General features: G+C 56.7%; 11 protein-coding genes across 11 annotated transcripts; 5 read left to right on the forward strand and 6 right to left on the reverse strand.

Moving 5' to 3' along the window:
• Nucleotides 1–93: 93 nt before the first annotated feature.
• On the forward strand, nucleotides 94–1809 carry V2A60_004311 (uncharacterized protein; the record flags this gene model as incomplete). The annotated part of the gene is made up of 2 exons (XM_083255632.1): nucleotides 94–541; nucleotides 695–1809. 2 exons carry the CDS (start codon nucleotides 94–96, stop codon nucleotides 1807–1809), a joined length of 1563 nt encoding a protein of 520 aa, XP_083111758.1.
• A 724-nt stretch (nucleotides 1810–2533) lies between these two features.
• Nucleotides 2534–2764, reverse strand: V2A60_004312 (uncharacterized protein; the record flags this gene model as incomplete). The annotated part of the gene is made up of 1 exon (XM_083255633.1): nucleotides 2534–2764. One exon carries the CDS (start codon nucleotides 2762–2764, stop codon nucleotides 2534–2536), a length of 231 nt encoding a protein of 76 aa, XP_083111759.1.
• A 1106-nt stretch (nucleotides 2765–3870) lies between these two features.
• V2A60_004313 (GrpB family protein) lies at nucleotides 3871–4500 on the forward strand (the record flags this gene model as incomplete). Its single annotated transcript, XM_083255634.1, has 1 exon — nucleotides 3871–4500. The coding sequence occupies one exon, from the start codon at nucleotides 3871–3873 to the stop codon at nucleotides 4498–4500; it is 630 nt and encodes a 209-aa protein (XP_083111760.1).
• Nucleotides 4501–4667: 167 nt separating this feature from the next.
• On the reverse strand, nucleotides 4668–6128 carry V2A60_004314 (uncharacterized protein; the record flags this gene model as incomplete). The annotated part of the gene is made up of 1 exon (XM_083255635.1): nucleotides 4668–6128. The coding sequence occupies one exon, from the start codon at nucleotides 6126–6128 to the stop codon at nucleotides 4668–4670; it is 1461 nt and encodes a 486-aa protein (XP_083111761.1).
• A 2218-nt stretch (nucleotides 6129–8346) lies between these two features.
• Nucleotides 8347–10518, reverse strand: V2A60_004315 (uncharacterized protein; the record flags this gene model as incomplete). Its single annotated transcript, XM_083255636.1, has 1 exon — nucleotides 8347–10518. One exon carries the CDS (start codon nucleotides 10516–10518, stop codon nucleotides 8347–8349), a length of 2172 nt encoding a protein of 723 aa, XP_083111762.1.
• A 594-nt stretch (nucleotides 10519–11112) lies between these two features.
• On the forward strand, nucleotides 11113–12513 carry V2A60_004316 (uncharacterized protein; the record flags this gene model as incomplete). Its single annotated transcript, XM_083255637.1, has 1 exon — nucleotides 11113–12513. One exon carries the CDS (start codon nucleotides 11113–11115, stop codon nucleotides 12511–12513), a length of 1401 nt encoding a protein of 466 aa, XP_083111763.1.
• Nucleotides 12514–12895: 382 nt separating this feature from the next.
• V2A60_004317 (uncharacterized protein) lies at nucleotides 12896–13711 on the reverse strand (the record flags this gene model as incomplete). Its single annotated transcript, XM_083255638.1, has 1 exon — nucleotides 12896–13711. The coding sequence occupies one exon, from the start codon at nucleotides 13709–13711 to the stop codon at nucleotides 12896–12898; it is 816 nt and encodes a 271-aa protein (XP_083111764.1).
• A 454-nt stretch (nucleotides 13712–14165) lies between these two features.
• V2A60_004318 (fungal specific transcription factor domain-containing protein) lies at nucleotides 14166–16004 on the reverse strand (the record flags this gene model as incomplete). Its single annotated transcript, XM_083255639.1, has 1 exon — nucleotides 14166–16004. The coding sequence occupies one exon, from the start codon at nucleotides 16002–16004 to the stop codon at nucleotides 14166–14168; it is 1839 nt and encodes a 612-aa protein (XP_083111765.1).
• Nucleotides 16005–18453: 2449 nt separating this feature from the next.
• V2A60_004319 (uncharacterized protein) lies at nucleotides 18454–19133 on the forward strand (the record flags this gene model as incomplete). Its single annotated transcript, XM_083255640.1, has 2 exons — nucleotides 18454–18456; nucleotides 18540–19133. 2 exons carry the CDS (start codon nucleotides 18454–18456, stop codon nucleotides 19131–19133), a joined length of 597 nt encoding a protein of 198 aa, XP_083111766.1.
• A 1453-nt stretch (nucleotides 19134–20586) lies between these two features.
• Nucleotides 20587–21258, forward strand: V2A60_004320 (F-box protein; the record flags this gene model as incomplete). Its single annotated transcript, XM_083255641.1, has 1 exon — nucleotides 20587–21258. One exon carries the CDS (start codon nucleotides 20587–20589, stop codon nucleotides 21256–21258), a length of 672 nt encoding a protein of 223 aa, XP_083111767.1.
• A 362-nt stretch (nucleotides 21259–21620) lies between these two features.
• On the reverse strand, nucleotides 21621–22301 carry V2A60_004321 (uncharacterized protein; the record flags this gene model as incomplete). Its single annotated transcript, XM_083255642.1, has 1 exon — nucleotides 21621–22301. One exon carries the CDS (start codon nucleotides 22299–22301, stop codon nucleotides 21621–21623), a length of 681 nt encoding a protein of 226 aa, XP_083111768.1.
• Between the last annotated feature and the right edge of the window lie 746 nt (nucleotides 22302–23047).

Raw genomic sequence — 23047 nt, forward strand, 5'->3', positions numbered from 1 at the left:
TACTCCCGGAACCCGCGTCTTGGCACCGCCACCACTACCGAAATCGAACCCCCCCCCTGGTTATCTTATTCGGCACCCGCGAACCGAACCATCATGAGCGAACCGACGAGCCCCGACCCGCGTCCCAAGACGAAGCGCAACATTTCCTTTGCCAACATCAACTGGAACCCGCGTGCGACGTCCGTCAGCCGCGCCACGGCCTCCAACAGCGCCGCCGCCGCCGCCGCAGCCGGACGGCCCGGGGGAGCTCCCCGCAGCATCTCCTTTGCGCACCCGCAGCGCAAGAAGCACCCGGCCATTGCCAATGCGCACAACCGGCCGGGCGCGCCCCCGCGCGCGCTGTCCTTTTGCGACACCCGCTTCACGCCCTCGGGGCCGAACCTGTCCCTCCGCCAGGGCAGCGTGTCGGGCCCCTTTGCGTTCCTCAACCCGACGACGGCCATCTTTGATATCCGAACCGACGACGGCCTGCCTGACGGCGAGCACTCGGAGCACCGCGAGCGTGCGCGCGTCCGCTGGAACGCCCGCGAATTTCGAAAGGGTAAGGGAGTTTGAAAGAAGAAGAAGAAGAACAAGAACAAGAACAAAAGGCGGCTTTTCCCCCAATGACTTTTTCCGTTGCGGGACTGTGTGTGTCAAAACGCAAATAAACTTTGCTGACTGAAAACTTGGGCGTTTCATCACGTCAAAACAGGCCGCCACGTCTTTGTCCTCCCACGCACCGCGCCGCTGGCGCACCGCCTGCGCAACACCTCCAAGCCCAAGCGCGTGGCGCTCGGCATCCTGCGCATGGTCACCGTCTTCCCCTACTGGGACGTGTCGTGGCTCATTGGCGTCTCCTTCACCGTCGGCTGCGCGCTCTTCATCGCCTGCGGCTTCTTCTACTGGCTGCCCGTCGCGTACCCGGAGACCGAGTTCGCCCACGAGGAGGACGTCGCCGGCGGCATCGTGTCCTTTATCGGCGCCACGCTCTTCCAGATCGGCGCCTTCCTCCTCATGCTCGAGTCCTGGAACGACCGCGCCGAGACCAAGTTTGGCGGCGCCGTGGAGACTTTTTTTGCCGACCGCTTCAGCTTCCGCCGCGGTCCCATGCGCGGCAGCGTCAGCCGGGAGAAGCAGGGGGGGTCGTCGGACGGCGACGGCGAAGGCGAGACGACGCCCAGCCGCGCGGTGCGGCTGGGCGACGAGGAGAGCGCCGATCCGGAGAATGGGGGCGGGAGTAGCGGTGGTGGTGGTAGTGGTGGAAATGGCGGCGGCGGCGGCGACGGCACGGCGGCGCGCACGGAGCAGCAGGCATTCGGCGCGAGCCGCGTCGGCAACACCAACCCCTTTGGCGAGCGCGAGTGGCAGTGGCTGCCGTCGTGGCACGACGTCAAGACGCACTACGTGTACGAGATTGGCTTCCTCGCGTCGGCCACCATGTCGCTGGGCGCCACCATCTTCTACCTGTGCGGCATCCTCGCGCTGCCGGGCATCCACCTGAGCGTGCAGGCCAAATGGGGCGCGTACTACCTGCCGTACCTGGTCGGCGGCATCCTCTTCGCGCTCGCCTCCGTCTTCTACATTCTCGAGACGCAGCCCAACTGGTACACGCCGCAGCCCTTCAAGATTGGCTGGCACGTGGGCCTCTTCAACCTGCTCGGCGGCGTCGGCTGGACCCTCGCCGCCTCGTTCGGCTACTGCGAGGCCCACTGGTGCCGCTACCAGAGCGAGCTGTCCCTCATCTGGGCCTCGGTCGCCTTTACCTTTGGCAGCGCGCTGCAGTGGTACGAGTCTCTGGACAAGTACGTCTTCATCATCGAGGACTGAAGTCCTGGGGGAGGGGGCCGAACGTGGGCAAGCGGACATTTCTGGGCGTTTTTAGCATTATACAAAAGTAAAGGCATGGAAAACATATGAGCTCAGGTTATATGAACTCAGGTTATATGAGCTCAGGCTGAAATCGGGCACAAGTGAATGCATTACGGGTGACTGGCGAGCTCGATGAAGAAAGTCTCGTGTTATTTTGGAAATCCACCATTACGATGCATCTCAAAGACCTGACCATGGCATGTGGCCGCGGTCGACTTTTCAGGGGTACTACAAGGTCGGCAAATCGACGTGATTCCTCGCCGCCTGCATTGAAACTACAGACTACCTTGCAGTGAGCGCCTAGCTCATCATAGAATGTGGGAGTTTTTGATACAAGTTTCTTATATTACTATCTGAATCTGTAAGGATGCTACCGTATACACTCGCAACCTTGTTCCGTTGCTGTCGTCTTGGGACAGCTGCCACTTCCTGGGCTTCTCTGGTATCTCTGACGGCAGACGGCATCCAGGCCAGTCACTGCCGGTCTTGGATAACAGTAACGTCCCTCATCACAGAGGCTGAAAAGAGAGACATGTCAGTTTTTTTCATTTTCAATTCCGACGGGTCATCGTCTGTTCCTCTTGCTTTCAAGTTTCCATGTTGCACTTACCCACTCAATAAAGCAATGCCGGACATCACGGGTTGCTTGGGTTCATTGGGGAACCATAGTCGACGGTTGTTTTTAATGGTGTGGGGGGAGTTTATTGTTGACTGGAGCGGCTGTCCTGCCCGGAGCCCGGCTGCTCGAGCTTTGGCTGCGGCCTGCGGCTTCTGGGATGGCTGGCGGCTGAGGCCTGGTGTCCACAGGCTTGCCTTCTTTGGCGACCAGCTCGGTGACCATCTTGACGAGGCCGGCGATGTCGACGGCGGACGCGCCGACAGCGAAAGCGAGACAGACGAGGCTGAATTTCATGATGACGTATTTTTGTATTTAGAGGGTAAGGAGATGGTTTCCACAATATGGTGATTAGCAAAAGAAGCAAACAGATTTGAAGATTGGAGTGAGACTGAAGAAACAAAAAACGGTGAGAACAACGGTGCCTTATATACATGATGATGCCACGCGATGGAATTGCCCGCCCAATATACTGCTGGTAGCATACGCAGGATACAGCCATCTTTTTGCTGCTAGATTGCACGAAATGCCGAGAGGGCTGGCCTTGGACTTGTTCCAACGCGTCGCCCCCAGGTATGCACATCCCGGGAACGGAATGCGCGAGCATTAGTGGACATTGGGGTACGCAAGTATTGGGGGCCGCTTGATGATCTACCAACTACCTAGTTGCTAGTCAACTAGTCATATACCGCCTTTGTCTGATCGGCGTTGAAAAGCTCAAGACCCTGCCAAGGGATGCTGTGGGGGAAAACCCAATGTCTCGTCCAGGTTGACAAAGGGTTGCCGAGTTGCCAAGGCACCAGCGAGAAGCGAGGATCAAAGAATTCTCGCGAATCTCAACGCGGATCCCATGCACGACTATCACTCAGGGTTAAAAAGCAAAAAGGAAAGAAACAGGAATCTGACTTGCTCCCGAAAGAATCCTGTTAATTCTTGCATTTTAATTGTGATGCGCGCCAATCCGTGTGAACGCAATCCTGGGGGGGGGGGAGGCTTCCCTCCTTGAAATTGGATTGCCCATGTAGCAACATCACACATGGCTATATCCATATTCAGAAGATGCCCAAATGACCAATCCGCAATACAATCACATAAGGCAGCATGATTTCTTTTTTTTTTCCCCTCTGGCTGCCAAAAGTCGCCGGGTTGTGGAGCTAGTTTATTAGTGCTATGCTGAATGGGCTTATTCGGCTTGTGTGGACAGCGTAGTCTGACTGCGTGCCACGAACCAGGCTGCAAACTTGTCATCATTGCAAAACATAACAACGACTAGAAAACCGCTTCCTATTGAACTTTTGTCCAATCCCTGTGCTTCACCGGATTCGCACTGATCGAGTACACCCTCCCCCCTCCCCTCCCCCGAACACGTAAAGGAGTGCACGACACCCGTGTCCCGTCCAGTCATGGAAAAGGGCGTCAAGGCGTTTGAGCACCAGGAATGGGTGTCGCAGCGCAAGGTCCCGCACACGATTGACGTGGTCGACGCGGACCCGTCGTGGCCGGCGACGTTTGAGGAGCTGGCCGCGGGCATCCGGGCGGCGCTGGCGGGGGGCGGCAGCGGCAGCGGCGGCGGCGGCGGCGGCGGCGAGGACACCGTGGTGGTGGGCGTGCACCACGTCGGGTCGACGAGCGTGCCGGGCCTGGCGTCCAAGCCCGTCATCGACGTGGACCTGGTGGTGGCGGACCCGGCGGACGAGGCGTCGTTCGTGCCGGCGCTCGAGGCCGCCGGGTACCACTTCCTGTTCCGCCAGCCGCCGTGGTACGAGCACCGCATGCTGGCCCGCTACGAGCCCGTCTTCGTGAACCTGCACGTCTACGGGCCCGGCGCGCTCGAGCTCGAGTCCCTGCGGCACCGCCGCCTCCGCGACTGGCTGCGCCGCTGCCCCGAGGACAGGGACCTCTACGCCCGCGCCAAGCGCGAGGCGTCCCGCCGCGCAAGGGCCAACGGCGAGGGCGTCGGCCCCTACACCGAGTACAAGGGCGACGCCATCAGGGAGATTATGGAGCGGGCCGAGGCGGACGCGGCTAAATAAGCAAGGGGCTGAGGTAATGTGGTATAGATGCGTTTGTACAGTTTCGGCATGGAGTAGATTTATAAGAAGAAAACATTTATATATATATACAGGGTCGGTTCCCAAAATTAGCCATACGAGAGAACGCGCCCAGCATGCGGTAGAGATGCCAGAATAGAAACGCTTATTTACATGATGATACGGATGCCAGCAGGCAAGTGTGTATCGAAACCATCTTCGCAACGGTTCTGTATAAAGAGATGGTCCTTGTAGCTTGGTAATGAGGCATCGGCTCCGCCATGTCCGAGGACATCTCGTGCGGGTGACGGTTGTGGGACTGCAGGCAGGCCGCCCTCAACAATGATCTGAAGGGGCAATGACAGCGCAATATTGGTGCGGCCGGGTCCCACGGAGAGGACCAGGCGCAGCGTATATGTCCGCGACAGCAGGCAGCCGTGAAATGTAGGCAGCAGGACCCTTTTGTGGTCGGTCGGAAGCTGAAGAGCGGCATCTACCGTCGCGGCCCAGGCGCTTGGCTGGCCCTCGTGCTTCTTCTGCGCCTGCCAGCCGCCGGCCAGATCGAATGGCAGATCCGTTGCCCGGCTAGAGTCCGAGTAGTACAGGGCTGCGCCGTAGTTGAGCTCGGTCCTGCGGTCGCGGTCCGGAAAGGCGCCCATGTGAGAGGTGTTGTAGTAGGTCTTGGCGATGAGCTTGGCCGTGATGGAATGGATGGCGGGCAGCGATGCTTCGTCCGGGCCGGCATCGGCGGACGTCTCGCCCAGGCCTCGCGCGGCAGAGGAGAACCTGAGCCGCAGCGCTATCCGAGTTTGCGACGCCAGACGCGCGTCAGGGGAGAGAACGACGGCGGAAGGCTGCGCCGCCTCGACGGTCACAGTGCCGAATTTCCGCGAGACGAGAGACTTTCGCAGCGTCTTGGATGCTGCCAGTCTGTACTCGCCCGTCTTGTCCCCGGGTTCGATATCGAGGGGCGCATCCTCGGCGCCGACGGGCAAGACGTTGACCTCGTGCTGACCACGCAGTATGGACACGGGCTCCGGCATGAACACGGGCCTTTGCAGCACCGACACGGAAACGCAGTACTGCACCCGAGCCGTCTCGGGGCTCGCGTCGTCGCGGTCGCCCCAACAAGCGCCCATGGTAGGGGGCAGGCGCAGGTGGTGCTCCCGCACCGAGGCGTGCTCGCAGCGGTGGCAGCACGACCCGATGGGCAGCCGTTCGGGCACGACAAAGTGGAAGGGAAGCGTGTAGGACTGGCCAGCTCTGAGAAAACGGTCCGGAGGCAGCCGGGCGTGTGCCGCCTTGTCCGGCATGTCTAGGAGCAGAAAGTGGTGCAGGACCTGGCTGATCTCGGGGGTCATGTAGTTGCGCGTGGCCGTGAAGCCGGCAAACTGGACGGCGATGCGGTCAAAGTGGGTGTCGCGCGGGACGCGGACGACGGCCTCGCCAGTGATGGAAGCGCCCGCCGTGTAAATCTTGGCGGCGTAGTGGTTGGTGATGTGAATGTCAACGCGGGCGCGGCCGTCGCCCGTTGTCGTCGTCGTCGTCGACCCGCCGGGCGGCGCGCACTTGGTCGCCTTGGAGCGCATGTGCGCTGCGACGGTTGTCCGGGCCTTTGCAGACGATGGCATGCTGGGGCGTGTCTGCGAAAAGAGTGGAAGAACGGATGAAGGAGATAGGAATCTGCCCCGGGTTGCCGATGATGATGATGATGATGATGATGACGACGATGCTCTTGTGCGGCGGGTAACTAGAGGCCAAGGCCGTTGATTGCCTTTGGGCGGGCGATGCCAAGAGTGCCTCGATCAGCTGCTAGTTGGAGATATTGCTCGCCGTTTGGCCCCAAACACACGATTGGTGTCGCTGGACCTTGCCAGTTGCGTCCTTCACATAGTCAAGAGAAGAAGAGTTTCTTTTTGGATGGAAGATTTTTCGGATCGCTGATAAAGAAATGGAAGGAGGCCAGGTCGCGGACGGGGCGGCGTGGGATGTCTGACAGCTGTCATGGGCGGATGTCTTGGAGTTTGATGAGCTGGTCTCGATGGGGGGAAAAAAGGTTAGGAATAGGCTTTCCCCGGGTATTTGCATGTCGCACAGGGGGGGAGAGGGGAGGGAATGGTTTCTGCTGCCCGCAACAAGGATAGTTTAAAAACAGGCCAAGGAGCAAAAAAAGAAAAATGGCGACAAAGCCACGGGCCACGGCGGACAAGGGCGATTTCAGCTGCCGCGTCCTTTGGTGTTCTGGTGTGGAGGAGGAGCAGCAGTACCGTGACCCCGGGAGAGTAGCAAATTGAGGGGTTACGCGACTGTTGCACCACAGCATGTCACCCGCACATCACCAGGCCATCGCCATCATCAGTTACTGGTATGAGACGTGGCATCCAGAATATTCTATGCCATTTTTCTTTCTTCTTTTTCTTTTTCTTCTTTTTCTGCATCAGATTGAGACGAGGGGGGGAGGAGAGGGAGCCGTCCCCCCCATGTCCCCGAGTCATCTGAACTGTTTGCTTTGCGCCCTTCGGTGCCAAGATGGAGGAGCGCAGAGGTTCACGTGGAGGCAACCGCTAGAGGCAAGGACTAGACAATGTCGATCGCCGCACTGACTGCTGCAACAAGCAAACACTGGACTGCCAAGGCGGTAGGATTTCCAGCCTTGGTCCGTCGTCCCTTTGCGTCGTATTCGTTGCCATTCCACCGGGAGAGTAGTACTGATGGAGCAACTACTTACTTGGGACTCGACAACTGCAAGGGGCAGGGGAGCAAGCTTCGAGTGAGTTTCTCGATTCTAAATGTCTACAAGTCCGCCCGGTACTCCACTCAAGCAAGCTATATAGACCGGGAGCTTTAACTACCATCCACGGATACTACTGCGTCTCCCTCCAGCGACTAACGCCGGCACCTAGTGAGAAGTAGGGCGAGACATGTTGCTACAACTATAAAAATTATTGACTACTGCGCCGAAAAAAAAAAGGTGTTGATATCGTTGTGCACGGCAAAGCAGGCCACAGGTGGGTAGACTATGACACAACTTGTGTCCTAGCATATCAAGGATATCATGCGTATCTGGGGCCTTTTCAGAAAACCCATCGGGCGTTCTCCATCGTGGAAAAGACGGACGAAACCATGAACGCAAACCAGGTGCGCACGGCAGTTCACACTTGAGACATGAGCTACACTATTCCGGCGGCCACCTTCCACACCACACTGGCCAAGCCCGATGCTTTGCATGCCACTTTGTTCTTCTTCGACGCCGATGGCGGCTTCGTTAACGATGCCCGCTTCCTGCCGCCCTGAAGTGGCAGTTCCTTTCTTCAGGTCCGGGACCCTGCCGGCGCCACGGCGCCACCGCCGCAACCTTGCTTTCAGATGTCGAGAATTTGAGAAAGATGGAGAGGGCACTGATGCAGGATGTCCCGAGGTAAGAGTGCTGCGAGAAAGACGACAGTACTTCCGGGGCTTGACAAGCCCCCGAACAGTGTCAATCGACCGGATACCTACCACCCCCGAATCTTGGCGGATATTGAGTGCTTACCGAAACGTGAGAAGAAGATACAACTTCAAGACAGCCTGTACTAAACAGGGTTGTTCCGAGCGCAGCGCAGCAACAGACTGCGCCATTCTTTAAGAATTCAGAGAGTGCATGTAGTCATGTTTGGAGACAGATTTACTACTAATAAAGCTGTAAACAAAATCGCATGGAAGATTTCTGGTCCTACCAGAAATCCTCCGTCCTGGTAGCCAGCTAACCGGGCTAGGTGAACTGATGCACTTGAGTAGAACAGAAACCATGGCATCAATCTGGGATGCGAGACGCTCAAAATTTAGTAGGTTTCCAAGTCATAGATTACTCTACTGCGTAGTGCTCAAATCCGTAGCTGGCTCGTTCAAAGGCAGATTTGCAAGATGACTGGCAACATATCCCGATACGTCTGTGATGACTTTGATCTTTCGAAAACAAAGCCCCTGCTCTCTACACTTCTGAAGCACCAGCTCTCGGTATCCTTCCACGCCCATCAGCGCCCCGGACAATATCAGGACTGTCCTGCTGGCCTCGCCGAGACGCACCAGTCGCGCCACGAGCGAGACGAGGTGCCCGGCGGCTTCGTGTAGGATCTCGGCAGCCTCCGTTCTCGCACCCTCGTCCTCATCGACCGCCGGCGATGACGACGGTGGAAACGCGGCGCGTGTGACGACTCGCGCCAGGCTCCCCATCACCAGTCGCGGCACCGACCCGCCCGCTGTCGAGAGAACCGTCGACAAGAGGTCTGCGGCGTCGCTGCAGCGCAGATGGCGCACGACGTCAGCCTCGAGGGCCGACGGGGATGCGCACGCCCGCGCCGCCGCCGCCGCCGCCGCCGCCGCCGCCGTTTCACACATGGTGCCTGCGACGGCTCCGTTGTCTTGTCCCTCCCGCCTGCGCAGTACGGACTGCAAAGCTCGCTTCCCAATCGCAAAGGCGCTCCCGTCGTCGCCTACCAGGTGGCCCCAGCCGCCGGCCCGGCCGCCCTGCACGACCTCGCCGGACGCCGTCTTGCGGAACGCGATTGCGACGGAGCCTGTCCCGGCCACCAGCGCGATGCCAGCCTCGCCGTCCTCCTCGGCTTCTTCGGCCAGGCAGCAGGACAAGAGCGACGTGTCGCACGTCAGCCGCAGGCTGCTCCCGTCCTTTGCGGACACGCCAAACAAGCGTTCCAGCGCCCTGGCAAACTTGTCCGTCTGGGGCGGCCCCAGGTGGTGGAAGCCCGCGATGCCGGCCCAGACGCGGCAAAAGTTTGGCATGGAGGCTCGGCGATGCGGGGACTCGGGAGGGAGCGAGGCGACGGCTTTGAGCACAGCGGTCCGTATCTCCTCGACGACTCCGGTCAGTGACGCCGAATGAAGGTTGCACGGCCCGGTGACAGCCTTTGCCACGACGCCTTGCGCTGTCGAAATGGACACGGCGCATTTCGTACCGCCCCCGTCGATGGCGAGGAAAAGACGTGGTGTTTTCTCGGGAGACACACTCACCACCGTGAGGGGGCAGCCCCTCTCCAGAGATGAGATGAAATCAGATAAACACCCGTGCACATCTTGAAGCCTGCGCTTCGCATCGGACAGATCGAGACCAGAGGCGCCGACCGCGCATGCGAGCTTCACGCTGCCTCCGCAACGGACAATGAGGGCGTCGATCAGATCGTCCAACGCGGTCTCCTGATCGAGACGCAACAGAGCGGCAGCATTCTTCTGCAGATCCTTTCCCCGACAGACCTGGCTGACGATTCTCCGTCCCCTGACGCGCAGCTTCTCGTTGTCGACGCGCACGTCCACCATGAGTCCGCGGTACGTCTTGCCCAGCCGGACCATGCAGCAGGTGCTGATCATGGTGAGCAGCTGCTTGGCGCAGCTCCCCGCCTTTAACCGCGTGCTTCCCGCGACGAACTCGGGCCCCACGAGGGCCGTGATGCAGTAGTCGACGCCGAGACGGCCGACGGCCGACGGCTGCGCGTTGGTGAGAGCTGCCGTCAAGACGCCGCCGCTGCCGCCGCGGCTCACGGCGCGCTGCATCGCACCCAGGACAAAGGGCGTCCGTCCCGATGCCGAGATGCCAATGACAATGTCGTGCGGCGCGAGGCGCAGCGCGTCCATGGCCGCCTCGCCGTCCCGGCGCGCGTCCTCGGCACCCTCCACGGCCTCGCCCACGGCTCGCGGCCCGCCGGCGATGACGGCGACAAACTGGCACGGGTCGACGGAGAAGGTGACGGGAAGCTCGGCGCAGTCCATCTGCGCGATGCGGCCGCTGTTGCCGGCGCCGACGTAGATGAGCCGGCCGCCGGCGCGCAGGCGAGGCGTCATGTCGTCAATCAGGCTCGCAACGGTGTCGAGGCAGGGCGCGATCGCGTCTGGGACCCGACTTTCTTCCTGCTGAAATCTTTGGCAGAGACCGAGGGTGCTCAAGCTGTCCATGTCCTCGGCCTCGCGGCCGATGGCCTCGGTCAGGAGATTGCCTAGGCCTGGCTCTGGGCCGTGTCCAAAGTCTCCCATCTTGTGAAGATGCAAAAATGAGTATTTTGGAAGAGCTCTTTTTTTGAAGGGGTCATTTCAGCTGCATTGTATCTTTAATAGCATATTTGACAGGTATTTTATGTCGTTTATTCTAAAGTTGATGTAGATTCTCGGAACGCGGCCCCGCGATCCGGCCGTGATCCGGCCAACCATCCGGTGGTACTACTGTCGTCCGCATCATGGCAAGCGTGGTAACGTAGCACTCGGCAAACCTACCCATCTGACTCGTCTGAGTCCGGGGTTACTTCTTCTTATCTACATTCTGTACACTTGCCATGCATGTCAACTCTCCGATTGCCTTCCACGATTTGCCATTGACTAGCACCTCCAAAGTGCACCAAGCCCAGCACGACGTTCCCCGCCACTGGGATGATAATCTTCGGAACGCGGCGCCGTTGGACAACCGACGCCTCTTTCAGCCAAGCACGCCATTATTATTGGCCAGCATGACATCGGCAATTTAAAGTACAGCTTCATAGCACTTCGTCCCACATATAAAGACGCTTTAGCTCCATCACCAAGTTCCAGAGCAACTGCCAGTTTCTCCCCAACTACGCTCCTACACTAGCAATCATGGCAACGCTCAACTCGCAAAGTGACAATGCCACACCAAAGCGACGCGGACTCCCTTCTCTTTTTTCTGATCCCTGGACCCAGATCCTCATCATTTCGTTTATATCATTCTGCAACCCCGGCATGTACAATGCGTTGACAGGCATGGGTGGATCCGGTCAAGTCAACGGAACCGTTGCCGCAAACTCCAATGTGGCCACTCACGCCTGTACAGCCGTTGCGGCTCTGCCCCTTGTGGGCACATTCTATCGCTATCTCGGTCCTCGAGTGTCGCTACTTCTGGGCGGCTGGACCTATGCCTTGTACGCCGGCTCGCTTCTCAACTTCAACAGGACCAAGAATGGGCCCTTTGTCATTGCGTCTGGGGCCTTGCTTGGCCTCGGCGCCGCTTTCTTCTGGGTAGCACAGGGGACGATCATGGTTACATATACCACTGATAGTACAAGAGGTCGTGCCATCGGCCTTTTCTGGGTCATTTTCAACCTCGGAGCCGCCATTGGCTCATTGGCTAGCTTTGGCCTGAACTTCCACTCCAAGTCCGGCACAGTCACGGATTCAACTTACGTCGCCTACATTGTCGTTATGCTTTTCGGTTGGACGCTATCTGCCCTCGTTCTCTCCTCCGGAGATCTCTCTACCAAGTATACTGGTACTAGAATAAGGCATGAAACGCAGCGAATGAGCTGGAAAAGCATCCGAAGCACACTGGTTGAAACGGCCAAAGTCATCTTGAGCTGGAGAAATCTATGCCTGTACCCCATGTTTTTCACTGCGAACGTTTTTTACTCGTATCAGCAAAATAATGTGAATGGTACGACGTTTACTTTACGAACCAGATCTCTCAATGGAGCTTTATATTGGATGGCACAAATGTTTGGAGGCTTACTCATGGGTTTTGTTCTTGACTCGAGCTTCTCCCGAAAAGCGACTCGTGCTAGAACTGGTTGGCTTGTTCTACTGGTGTCTGGCATGGCTATCTGGGGAGGTGGATACAAATTCCAGCTGTGGAATGACGCGCGGATGAGTCGCGGCCACAAACAAGACATTGACTACACACATGGCACCATCTTCCTTGGCCCCATGTTTCTTTACATATTCTACGGTGCTTACGACTCATTTTGGCAAACCTTCTGCTACTGGACCATCGGAGCGCAGTCGCACAGCCCGGTGGTGAACGCTGTCGTGGTAGGTGCGTACTCTGCACTGAAACCTGCTGGAGGCGCCATGGCATGGCGGGTCAATGCCGAAGGATATTCGGCCATGACACAATTTGCCATGAACTGGGGAATGGCTATTGGTAGTCTATTGATAGCTATTCCAACTGTTCTTGTCACTGGCAAAGTGTCTGATCTAGAAGCCGACGCATCGGAAGTGGAGGAAGTAGTGCAAGAAAAGTTGTAATTCTTGAACCGTCCATAGACGTATAATAAATAGCGTGTAGAGTGATTTTGTGAGTCGTGAAATAATATAAAAAACGCGCCATCCTCGTGATCACTACGGAACGACATTTAGACTGTAATTGAAGAGGCGGGTAGTAAACACAACACCAAAGGTTGAGAGCATGAGATGACTGAACCAATCTGTAAAGCTCATTAAAAATATCCTAAAATAGAGACAATCTTTCATAATGAACTATACCTACCATTGAGGCTACCAATACATTGAAGAGCCTCTCTACTATAGCACGAGCACGCATCATACAGAGCGGCTGGGGTGGCCAGAAGCAAAGGAGCATGATTGGTAATTATTGAAACATTTCTCATTCTCTCGAAAAAAGTTACAATCAAACTCCCACAAATGCTTGACGGCCGGATCTTTGCGGCGACTGGTTGTAAATACCATACAATTCATTCAAGAAAGAACGAGTAGCGTTGAGCCAAGGCTGAGCACCCGCAATGGCCTGGCAAGCGTCATTGCAGACGGCGTGGTTCTTGCCGCCCCAAATCACGAACCCATCCACATCCGAATTATCTTTGAGTCCAAGAAGCTGGTTCTGCCAGAGGCTGACGGGATAAAATGAGAAAGGGCTGTTGTGGTACTGCGGCCACACAAAGGGAAAGGTCGGCAGCGAGTCATTGATGACTTTGATCTGCGCGAGTACTGTGCTCAGAGACTTTTGCCAGGCATCGAGGCTGCTGGAAAAGGTATAGGCCGATGGGAAAAAGGCATGGCTGCTGTGGTTGGCAATCAGCGCCCTGTAGTGTCCGAACAGCGAGGCGGGCGTGTTGCCCGCCAGGCCGTACCAGCCGATGATTTGGCCGGCCGGGAGGACCTCGGCCGCCCACGTCTGCAGCTTCTGCATCGTCGCCAGGTTGGCGTCCGCCGTCGCCGCCGAGCCGAGGTAGATGTTCTCGCAGTCGAGCACCAGCGGGTAGCCGGGGTGGACGTTCCACTGCGCGACGATGCGCTGCCAGTCCTGGCGGGACGGCGCGGCGCCGTCCGCCACGAGCGGGTTGCACACGTAGGCGGGGATCCAGTTGATGGGGGAGGTCCCGAACCCGATGCTGGTGTTTGTGTAGGCCGTGCTGTCAAAGACGACAAAGTTTTGGGCATTGGCAAGGCCGAGAACGGCGAGGCAGGTAGCTAACAAGGGCCGCATTGTGGGTGGTTTAAACGGTAGACTAGGCACACATGCAGAGAACAGGGGAAACGGTTGTTGGTATGATCGGATGGCAAAACACCCCTATTTATCTTCAGAGTCAACTGGCTTTTACATGCATGGTATCTGAGAAAGCCTCAATTGACATCATCCACACAAGCTATGAGGCAAGATGAATGATGACGCTTCGCAGCGGGGTGCGGATCACGGGCCGGATCACGGACTCGCTCTCGGATCGCGGCCCCGAGGTCTCCGGAATTTGGGCGTCATCCCGCCGACACAGTGCAACAAGCCAATATATCTCGAAGAGCGTCTTTTAGGTACTATTATATGATACCGGGAGATTTATCAAGGATTTCTTTGTCCATTGTCAGAGCTATACAGTCTGGTAAGTCGTTGCGATCAAGCCGTTCTCATCAGTAGTGTCCACCCCGTCCAAACCCTCTATTACTCGTCAGTAGAATACGTGAATGTTTCCCAGGCCATGCTCGCTCAAAAACGCATCGTCAAGAAATGTTGGATAGTCCATGCTTTCCAAAAGCGGTAGCTGCGTGTCCCAGTCCCGCAAGGCCGCGGCCTCATGGCTGTCCCGCCTTTCACCAGAAGTGCCCTGAGTCAATCGCGAGGCGGCCGCGGGGTCTACAACCACGGCACTTCGCGCGCCTGCAAACCTCTCCGGCATGTGCTTGTCGCGCGCTTGGGTACGCGCGATGGGGAAGACTCCCAGTGGGTTGAGAATGTAATCCAGCGAAAAGTGCGAAGCGCTCGGGGCCTCGCCCATGCCCTCTTTGCCATTCGACAGAGCAGTCTCCTGACGCTGAACAATGAATTCGAAATGCTCCAGCGCCTGGCTCGCAGACTCGACAAATACGTCCACCTTCATGTATTTCTGCATGTGTTGCAGCATCCTGATGTTGGTCTGCAGCATGCGGCGGCACTCCGACTCGGTAAAGTTGAGTGGTATAAAGCCCGCGTCGGCGGCTCTGGCAGAGGCCAGCGTCGTTACGAGCGTGCTGCTGCAGACCTGTGCATGTATGGCGTAGGGAACATCGACCATGCTCTCGCGGTGGCACTTGTAGAGGCTCTCTAGCAGCCCGGAGATGAGAGTCGCTTGGTCCGCGCACATCTGATGACAGCGCCGCCGAAAATACAACGGCGCGGAGTCTCGAAGCTGCGCAGTGGCGGAGCTCGGGAAGACGAGCCCGGCCACGCCCACGCGGTACAGATCGGTCCAGGTCTGGGCAAGCAGGATGTGCAGACCGTAATACAAGTTGAGACGGCCAGACGACTTGTACAGGTATGTGTTGCCGCTATTCATTCGGAGAGCCTGCGGGATAGACTGCTCAAGAGCGGCGAGGCGCTTCTCCAGCCGTTGAAATTGCGAGCCGCCGAGCGCGTCCCACGGTTCGTCGCCGTTGATGTGCTTGACGTAGCGTAGAATGCTGGAGCGCAGTGCCATGGCGCGAATATAATACGCCCTCAGATCCAAGTTGTCTGCAGCGTCTTTCGCGTACTCTTCCCCGACAGACGCAAGCCGAGTGCCCGCCGCCAGCGTCTCCGCCACGCAGGGCTGGCCGCGCAAAAAGTCCTCTTCGCGGCACGGCAGCTGCACGCGCGCGTCGTCGCCGGAGATGAGCCGGAGCTGGTCGATGCCGCACTCGATGAGGGCGTCCTGCAAGTAGCATGCCCAGAACAGGCGCCGCCGTGACTCCTTTGTCTCGCTCGCCAGGGAGCCCGGCGACACGCACAGCGTGTCGTCGTCGTGCTCCAGGTTGAGCTGCAGGATCTGGACTTGGCGCGCCACCATACCAGAGACCAAAAGGGCCTTGGTATGGTCACCTGTCCTGGTGAGATGCTCATGTGCTAGCACCGACACGGCAAGAGATTCGACCGTCGAGGAGCCAAAGTTGGCAAAGATGCGCTGCATTGCGCTCGCGGCCCAGCCACGACCGGCTTCATGGTAGCGCCGGCTCGCTGGGTCGTCGTCGTCTCGAGTGTCCGCCACTTTGGCACATATGAAAGGCGCGGCCAGTGCACAGATGATATAGATGAGTCCCGAAGAATCCGCGGCCAAAGACTCGTCCTCTCGAAAGCGCTCCATGAAAGTCGGTATATGGAGGAAGCCCAGACATCGAACAGTGTGCACCTGGGCAAAGTAAATGTCCACCAGCTCGCGCACACGATGGGACGACGGGAGTTCCGTAGAGCCCAGCCAACTGGGAAAGTCGCCCTGCTGTGCGTGCAAGGGTTCCGCTGTCACTGCCGGGGACCGACCCTGTTCAGGCTCGTCCATAGTCTGCGCTGTGTAGGTACACGCCAGCCCTTTCTTGCTACATCGTGCGCACGCCGGCTCACCAGAACATTTAACTTTTGACCGTTGACAAGCTGCGCACGAGCGAGGCACACGGCGTCGGACAAGGCCGGTCTGGGTAAAGGCGCGACTAGGCTCGCCGTGCAAAAGGGCGGCGGTGCCGCGGCTCGGATTAGACCGGGCAACGGTCGCGTACACGCAGCGCGCGCCAAAATGAATGCAATTCCGGCACGGCGGGGGGCTCCGGTCACACTTGATCTAACTCTGGTCATTATCGGAGTACGTCTCTCCGTCTGAGATGACCAGGAATCGACGAACCTTGCGTTTTCGGCAGACGACGCAGCTGTTGGTCATCATCGGGGGATGGAAGCAGTCAGATCACAATTTCGTGCCACTTTGTGTGCTGAAGCTAACGGGAGTTGGTCACAATGTTGGGCAAGCGAACAATTGATGCGTCACGTTTAATGATGGCATTCGGGCGGAGGGAAGCAAAAGGCGCCCTAACTGGCAGCCATGGCGGAGCTCAGCATACGTCCTTATCAAGCAGACGCCACTCTGATTCCTGAATCGAAGGAAACACTAAACACAAAGTCGAACGAGTTTCTCTTATTTTGTGGAGGAGTTTATTCAATGTGTTGCTTGCCGTAAAACGGATCCGTCCGCTGTGAGTCTTCTGCCAACTGCACAGCGATGTGCACCAGTGTATGTATCCCTAGAATAGCGATTCGAAAAACGATACTCCGTAGAATTGGCGTAAACCACCCTTGCGATTGCGCCTTGACCATACCTTGGGTTGGTGGAGCAAATAACACACTTAGCTGTTTTAGACACTTTGATGGCAGCTGAGTTGGGCCGAGCTGCCTACACACACCAGGCGACCTAGACGAATGCCGGGAGAGTAGTCGCAACGAGTTTGCAGCATTTTCCATGGTTTGAACACTATTACTCAGGTCCCTCAGCTGGGAAATGACATCACGTGGTCTCGCAGAGAAGCGATCGAGACCGGAACTTGTTTGATCACCAGCCGAAGCGATCGAAATCAACACAACCGATCCACAACGTATCATATGGAAATACACGGAGAATGAGGATTTTCGTTGCACTTTGATAGTCTATATATTTATTCATCGAGAAAAAAAATCATTTCTCATTGACAATTTAACACTTAACGGACTGATGCCTGCGATACTACTTATTACCCTATAGGATTTTTATCTAGTTGCTTTTACAAGTCATAGACTCACTATGGCGTAGAATAAGCTGTACGCATTGAGACAATACTGTATTTATGAAGTAATGATCTAGTCAATGTCAGCCTGATTAAGGGATCCGCAACACACTTGGTACATTGAAAATGAGACAATGCAAAATTTGAGGCTTCAAAAAATCTAGCTTCAGTGGCGGTGAGGATACTTGGTGGTCAATTTGGTATACCAGCTGGTCAGTGTATCAGCCACTAGTCAATGACACACCACCGCATATTTGCAAAGGTCCTACATTCGAGATGCACTGTCGTGCCGCCTTTGTCTCCATTGCCAGATTCTAGAACATGAAAATGCCTGCCAACATACGTCAGTAGCAGCCCATCTATGCAGAAAGGGGCTCAAACTTCTTATATGAGCTGTGCTAAGACAATGTCTTGCGTTGCATAAAAAGGTCACGTCGGACACGCTCAAGTCAGCCCTAGCACGCAGTTTTGCTTTGTTGGATGCGGCTACTACTGCAGGATGCAGGCCATTCGAAATGCAAATCAGCCACGTGAAGCCGACATTGCCGTAGCTTAGTATATAAATCGAAGAAGTATGTGATTTTGGAAAAGTTGTACCGCTCGAAGCGCTCTAGTTTTCTATGCCGGACATTCAGTGCGACTTTCTGTACGGCAGGTGCATTACGTTTACCACTCTCTACTTTGATACAGAAGCAAAAACCCTGATACAGCTTAGGTTTGGATTCATCAAAGTACTCCAGAGGTACTATCATTACAATGTCATCTGAGGATTCCAAGAAAGTAACTTGGCCACTTGGCAGAAACGATAGATGGCTAACTGTCACTTCAGTCTTGCAAGTGCTGTTCTGGATGAGAACGGCAGAACCTATCATGTGTATCACCCTGGTTGTGAGCTCAATGACTTTATCAAGTATACATAGTGATACACTAACCCTTTCAGCCTATTTTCTCCCCAACGACGATGTATGATGTCTATCGACCCATTGGCGTCTCAGTAGTCCACTAATCATGAAGAAGCCAGAAAGGGATCGCCTAGGTAATGAACCATGCCGAGTGATTTGCCTGGGTCTAATAACTTGGAAACAGACTACATGCATAGCATCTATCTACTATTGACTGAGGGAAAACTTGGCAAAGCACCGATAGAGAGCGCAAACAGAGTGCTCGAAATAGCCACCGGGACGGGAATTTGGGCCATAGACTATGGTATGGCGCTATCCGCCGACGCGATTGAATAGTGTTCAAATGTTCACCATCCGAGATTAGCCACAAAACACCCGAGCTCACAGGTTATCGGCTCTGACCTCAGCCTCATCCAACGGAAGCACGAGCTGCCGAATCTTGAATTTGTTCAGCACGACGTGGAACTCGACGAGTGGCAATTTGGAGCGCCCTTCGACTATATCCATATGCGTTACATTGTAACTTGTTTCGACAATACGAAGGCGGTCTTCCAAAATGCCTACGACAACATGAATGCGGGCGGGTGGGTCGAGTTCTTTGACGCGGACATGGACCTCAAGTCACCGGATGGCAGCTTCCAAGGCACGGCAATCGAGCGCTGGGGCAAACTGTTGCTGCAGGGCGGTCAGAAAAGAGGACGAGATCTTTTGCGGCCCAGACACTTTGCGGAATGGTGCAGAGACATCGGCTTCGAAGACGTCCACGAGGAGATTGTGCCTCTGCCCAACAACGGGTGGCCCGAGGATCCGAAGATGAGGGCGATTGGCGAGCTGTATACGGCAAACCTGATTGGTTTGGTGGACAGCTTTACCAAGTTCCTGACCCTGGCCGGCCTGTCGCGTACTGAGGCTGTGGAACTCGAGACGCAGGCCAAGAAGGATATCCAGAATCCCGACATCCACTTTGTTGTGAGCACGTAAGTTCATTTCTTATTGCTATCAGAGTTATCTACTTGAATTTTACGCAACTAACAGCTATCAGCCATATTGTGTATGCGCGTAAGCCACTGCGAGGGTAGGATTCGGCATATCTGCAACCGACCGGAGGATGGCAAATGAGCTGCTTGATATGAGCTGCTTGATATGAGCTCTGTCTACGTAGTTTGGACTGCGATTAAATGATTCTAGTACCGTTCCGCTTATTCTCTCTTTACGGATATAATGGATTGCAAGTGATGTGCCATCGCACAAGCCTCAAGGACTCGATGCGAACATGTGTATGAACGGGGCGGTGCTTGAACTGGGAGGCACGGAAGGCCGTATACCGTCTCACTAAACGCGGAGCAGAGCCACTGTCTATGGATAGTCCTAGCCTACTACTGAGCATGCTATTGTTTCTGACGGGTTGCGCGCCATGAGTTGGGAAGAGCGATACGAAGAAATTTTGCGTAGGTGCCACGCCTCAGCACACAATCTTGCCCGCCGGCGGACAAGAAACAAAATCGAAAGGCGAGTAACATTTGAGGCTTCGACCATCTTATAAGAGCCTTTTTCTCACCAGTCCTCTCCAGTCTTCTCCAGAGAACTAGGAGCTTGGCCGATTTGCGCAGCGCGAAGAACGTCACGGCGTGAGAGTGGGTGACAAAGGCGGCGTGCTGCGAACGCCAGCAAGATGCATACCGACTGCCGCCAAAGTAGGGATGATCTCCTCCATTCCGGTACATAACAGGTCGCCCCGTCTTGAGCCATCAAAAACTCTCCGAGGACTTGCAAGTACTTGCCCAAACTGAGATTTATCAAGCTCGGAGCTCGTCCGTATCCCACCAAGCCACACGTCAAGCCTAGGGCATCACAACGTTTCCCAAACGGGAAATGGAAATCGCCAGGCCCTATAGAAAATCGAGCGAAATGAGTCGTGCACCGAGCTAAGCAAAAAGCAGCACCCCTCACCCAACGAAGCTTGAATAGGGCTGATGGTTTTAGGCTGCGGGCGGACACACTTCATTCAGGACCCCCGCATTGGCCGGGGCGCACTAGCCGGCAAGTACCCTTTTGGGCAATCTTTTGATACTGAGAACCCGGACGGGCTCGTGGAGAGTTGCCGGAGACTTTATTGACGAGGGCGTCAAAGGAGGCTGCTCAGCAGACTCGGGACATGTCCTCAACTTGACTTGGTCATTTACTTCTCTTTCCTGGCCTACCTTTATCTTTCTCCTTGACAGTTGCCCCGCGCAAGGCCAACACAACTCGAGTTGTCCTCCTAAACCACCGCCCACTTACACGAACACAAGACGAACACAAGCACAGCACAACGCGCGCGGCCAAGCGATAGGATAACTTGGCACATTTCTTACCGCCCCCTCCCCCAACCCTGCGATCGAGAGAGAGGAAGACACAAGAAGAAGAAAAAAAGGAAACTTCCCCCGGACCAGTCATGAATACACTGCCGGTCGAGATATTCGCCGAAATCCTGGGCTACCTGCCCCCGGCCGCCTGCAAGTCGGCGCGCCTCACGTCCCGCCAGTTCAACGCCGTCCTGGCGCGGACCACCTTTGGCCGCCTGCGCGCCTTTCTCGACCCGGAAGCCGCCCAGGCCGCGCTTCGGGCCACGCTGCGCGACCTCGGCGGCTACCGGCCCCGCGCGCTGTGGTCGCCCAACTGCAGCGTCCCCGACGGCCTTCCGCTGCCCCCGAGCTTCCTGCGCGCCGTGTGCGCGGCGCTCGGCGGCGGCGGCGGCGGCGGCGGCGGCGACAGCAGCGGCAGCAGCGGCGAGCCGTGGCTGCGCGGTCCGAATCGGCGGCGGCGCCCACTGATGCTAACAGACTCGTCCGATGAGAGCAGCTCGGACGACGACGGAAGCGAGCTGAGACTCGCGTTTGGGCTTCCCGAGGAGGAGGAAGAGGAGGAGGAGGAGGTGGAGGAGAAAGGGCCCAGCATGGGCACGGCGGCGATGCTGCAACAGCTAGGACGGCCGGAAATCGACGAGCAGATGCTGCGACAGGCGCTGTTCCGCTACGCGCTGTATAAAAGCTACGTGTACGATGGCGAGGGCGAGGCGCCGCAGCTATGGGTGATGAACTCGACAACGTGGAAATACCAGGTATAATACCGGCCAGCGTCAGTCATTCACAACGAGATACTATTGTCTTCATTTTTTTTTTGTTTTTCAGCGGGAGTTGTAGTTTGTATTCCACACTCTGCGAGGTGTTTGGTTCATGTTTTGCCCTTGTATACTCACACTTTATATAATATGTCACTAATATCACACTCAAAAAAAATATATATATTACCTAGGTTGTTCGCTCCTGAAAAGGCTTTCCCCAACCACCGCGACCAACATCTATTATGCAAAACAGAAGAAAAAAAAAAGACTATACAAGTAGAGAAGACAAACTGGGCTAGCTAAATCCCCAATCTCGGATTGGGTACATTCGCTTCTTTCCCATAGTTTCTTTTTCTCCTTTGTTTTTACAGAAGGTAAGCAACAATCATGCCAGCCAGGGCCAGGCCGCTGACGGCGTCGCGCGGGGCCGCGGCCGTCCAGACCTCGTTGGGGGCGGAGCCGTTGCCGACAACGGCTCCGGTGGACAAGGGCGCGCTCGTGGCGGCGGCGGCGGCGACACCGGTCGGGGAGGCGACGCCCGAGGAGGCGGAGGCGTAGTGGGCGACGACGGCGTTGACGACGCCAGCGGCGGCGGCGAGGTTCTTCATGGCCTGGGTAGCAGCGGCGGCGGCCTCCGGGTCGACGGTGGCGGCGGCGGCGGCGACCGGGGCATCACGGGCGGTAGCCTGCTGCTGCGGGTCCACCGCGGCGGCGTCTGCGACGGGGAGACCCTTGGGGGCGGCGGCGGAGCCAAACTGGGCGGCGGCGCTGGAGATGAGGGCGTCAATCTCGGCCTCGGAGGGGAGGCCGTCGTCGGCGTTGGCGACGGCGGCCGCCTCGGAGGACTCGGCCGGGGTGGCGGGCGTGGTGGCGGCGGGCGTGGGCTGGGCGCCGGCCTGGAGGGAGGCCTGGGCGGCGCGGACGGCCGACGTCGGGATGTTGTCGACGAAGGCGTCCAGGCCGGAAAAGTCGGCGGCGTCGACGGCCGAGGCGTGCGCGGTGCCGGCCGCGGCGGCGACGGCGACGAGGGCGGCGTGGAACTTCATGGTTTTGGTTTGTTGGTTTGTTGGTTGGTTGTGTTTTTGCTGTTGGTTTTTCGTGTATACAAAGTTGGTCGGCTGTAAGAGAGAGCGAGAGACACACACACACACACACAAAGACAGCGAGAGAAGATGGGAAGGAGAAGAAAACGAAAAGAGGGCTACGGGCAGGTAGAATAGGAGGTTATAAGAGAGCAGAGCTTGTTACATCTGACGGGATTGCTCTTATATCTTTCTGTGCTGCGCACGTCCTAACAGATCGTTTGGCGGCTCACAGGGAGGGGGTTCATCCATCCCCCCTCGGTCCCCCCCCCCCGCGCAGTGTGTCTGTGTGTGTGTATGAGTGAGTGAGTGAGTGGTGTGCGTCGTTGGCATCTACACCTGCTAAACACCTAAAAGAGACTTTTTGTTTCCCAACCTTGGCTGCTGAAAAGACGACCAGAATAGCGTCCAAGCTGCCAACCTGAAGCAGAAAGGGGGGGACTCTCTCCACCGGCCCACCGCGTAGATCAAGCGTCGAGTTAAAAAACTACGCTACCAAGAGGAACTTGGTTGGTTCTCCCAAAGGCGCCGGACGGGCCTTTTTGATTTGGTTTGGTTTGGTTCCTGGCCCGCGCGAACGGACGGGGGGGAGGGCCGGGCGCGCCTTCAAACTCCGTAACATGCGTTTGACAGCTTGCCATTGACAGGTTCGGGGGTTTGGTTACTGAAATCAAGGAAGGCAGGCAGGCAGACTAGGGGCATAGTTTCGC

The sequence above is a fragment of the Cordyceps javanica genome, chromosome 3, assembly GCF_051103115.1.
Source record: "Cordyceps javanica chromosome 3, complete sequence".
NCBI classification, from domain to species: domain Eukaryota; kingdom Fungi; phylum Ascomycota; class Sordariomycetes; order Hypocreales; family Cordycipitaceae; genus Cordyceps; species Cordyceps javanica.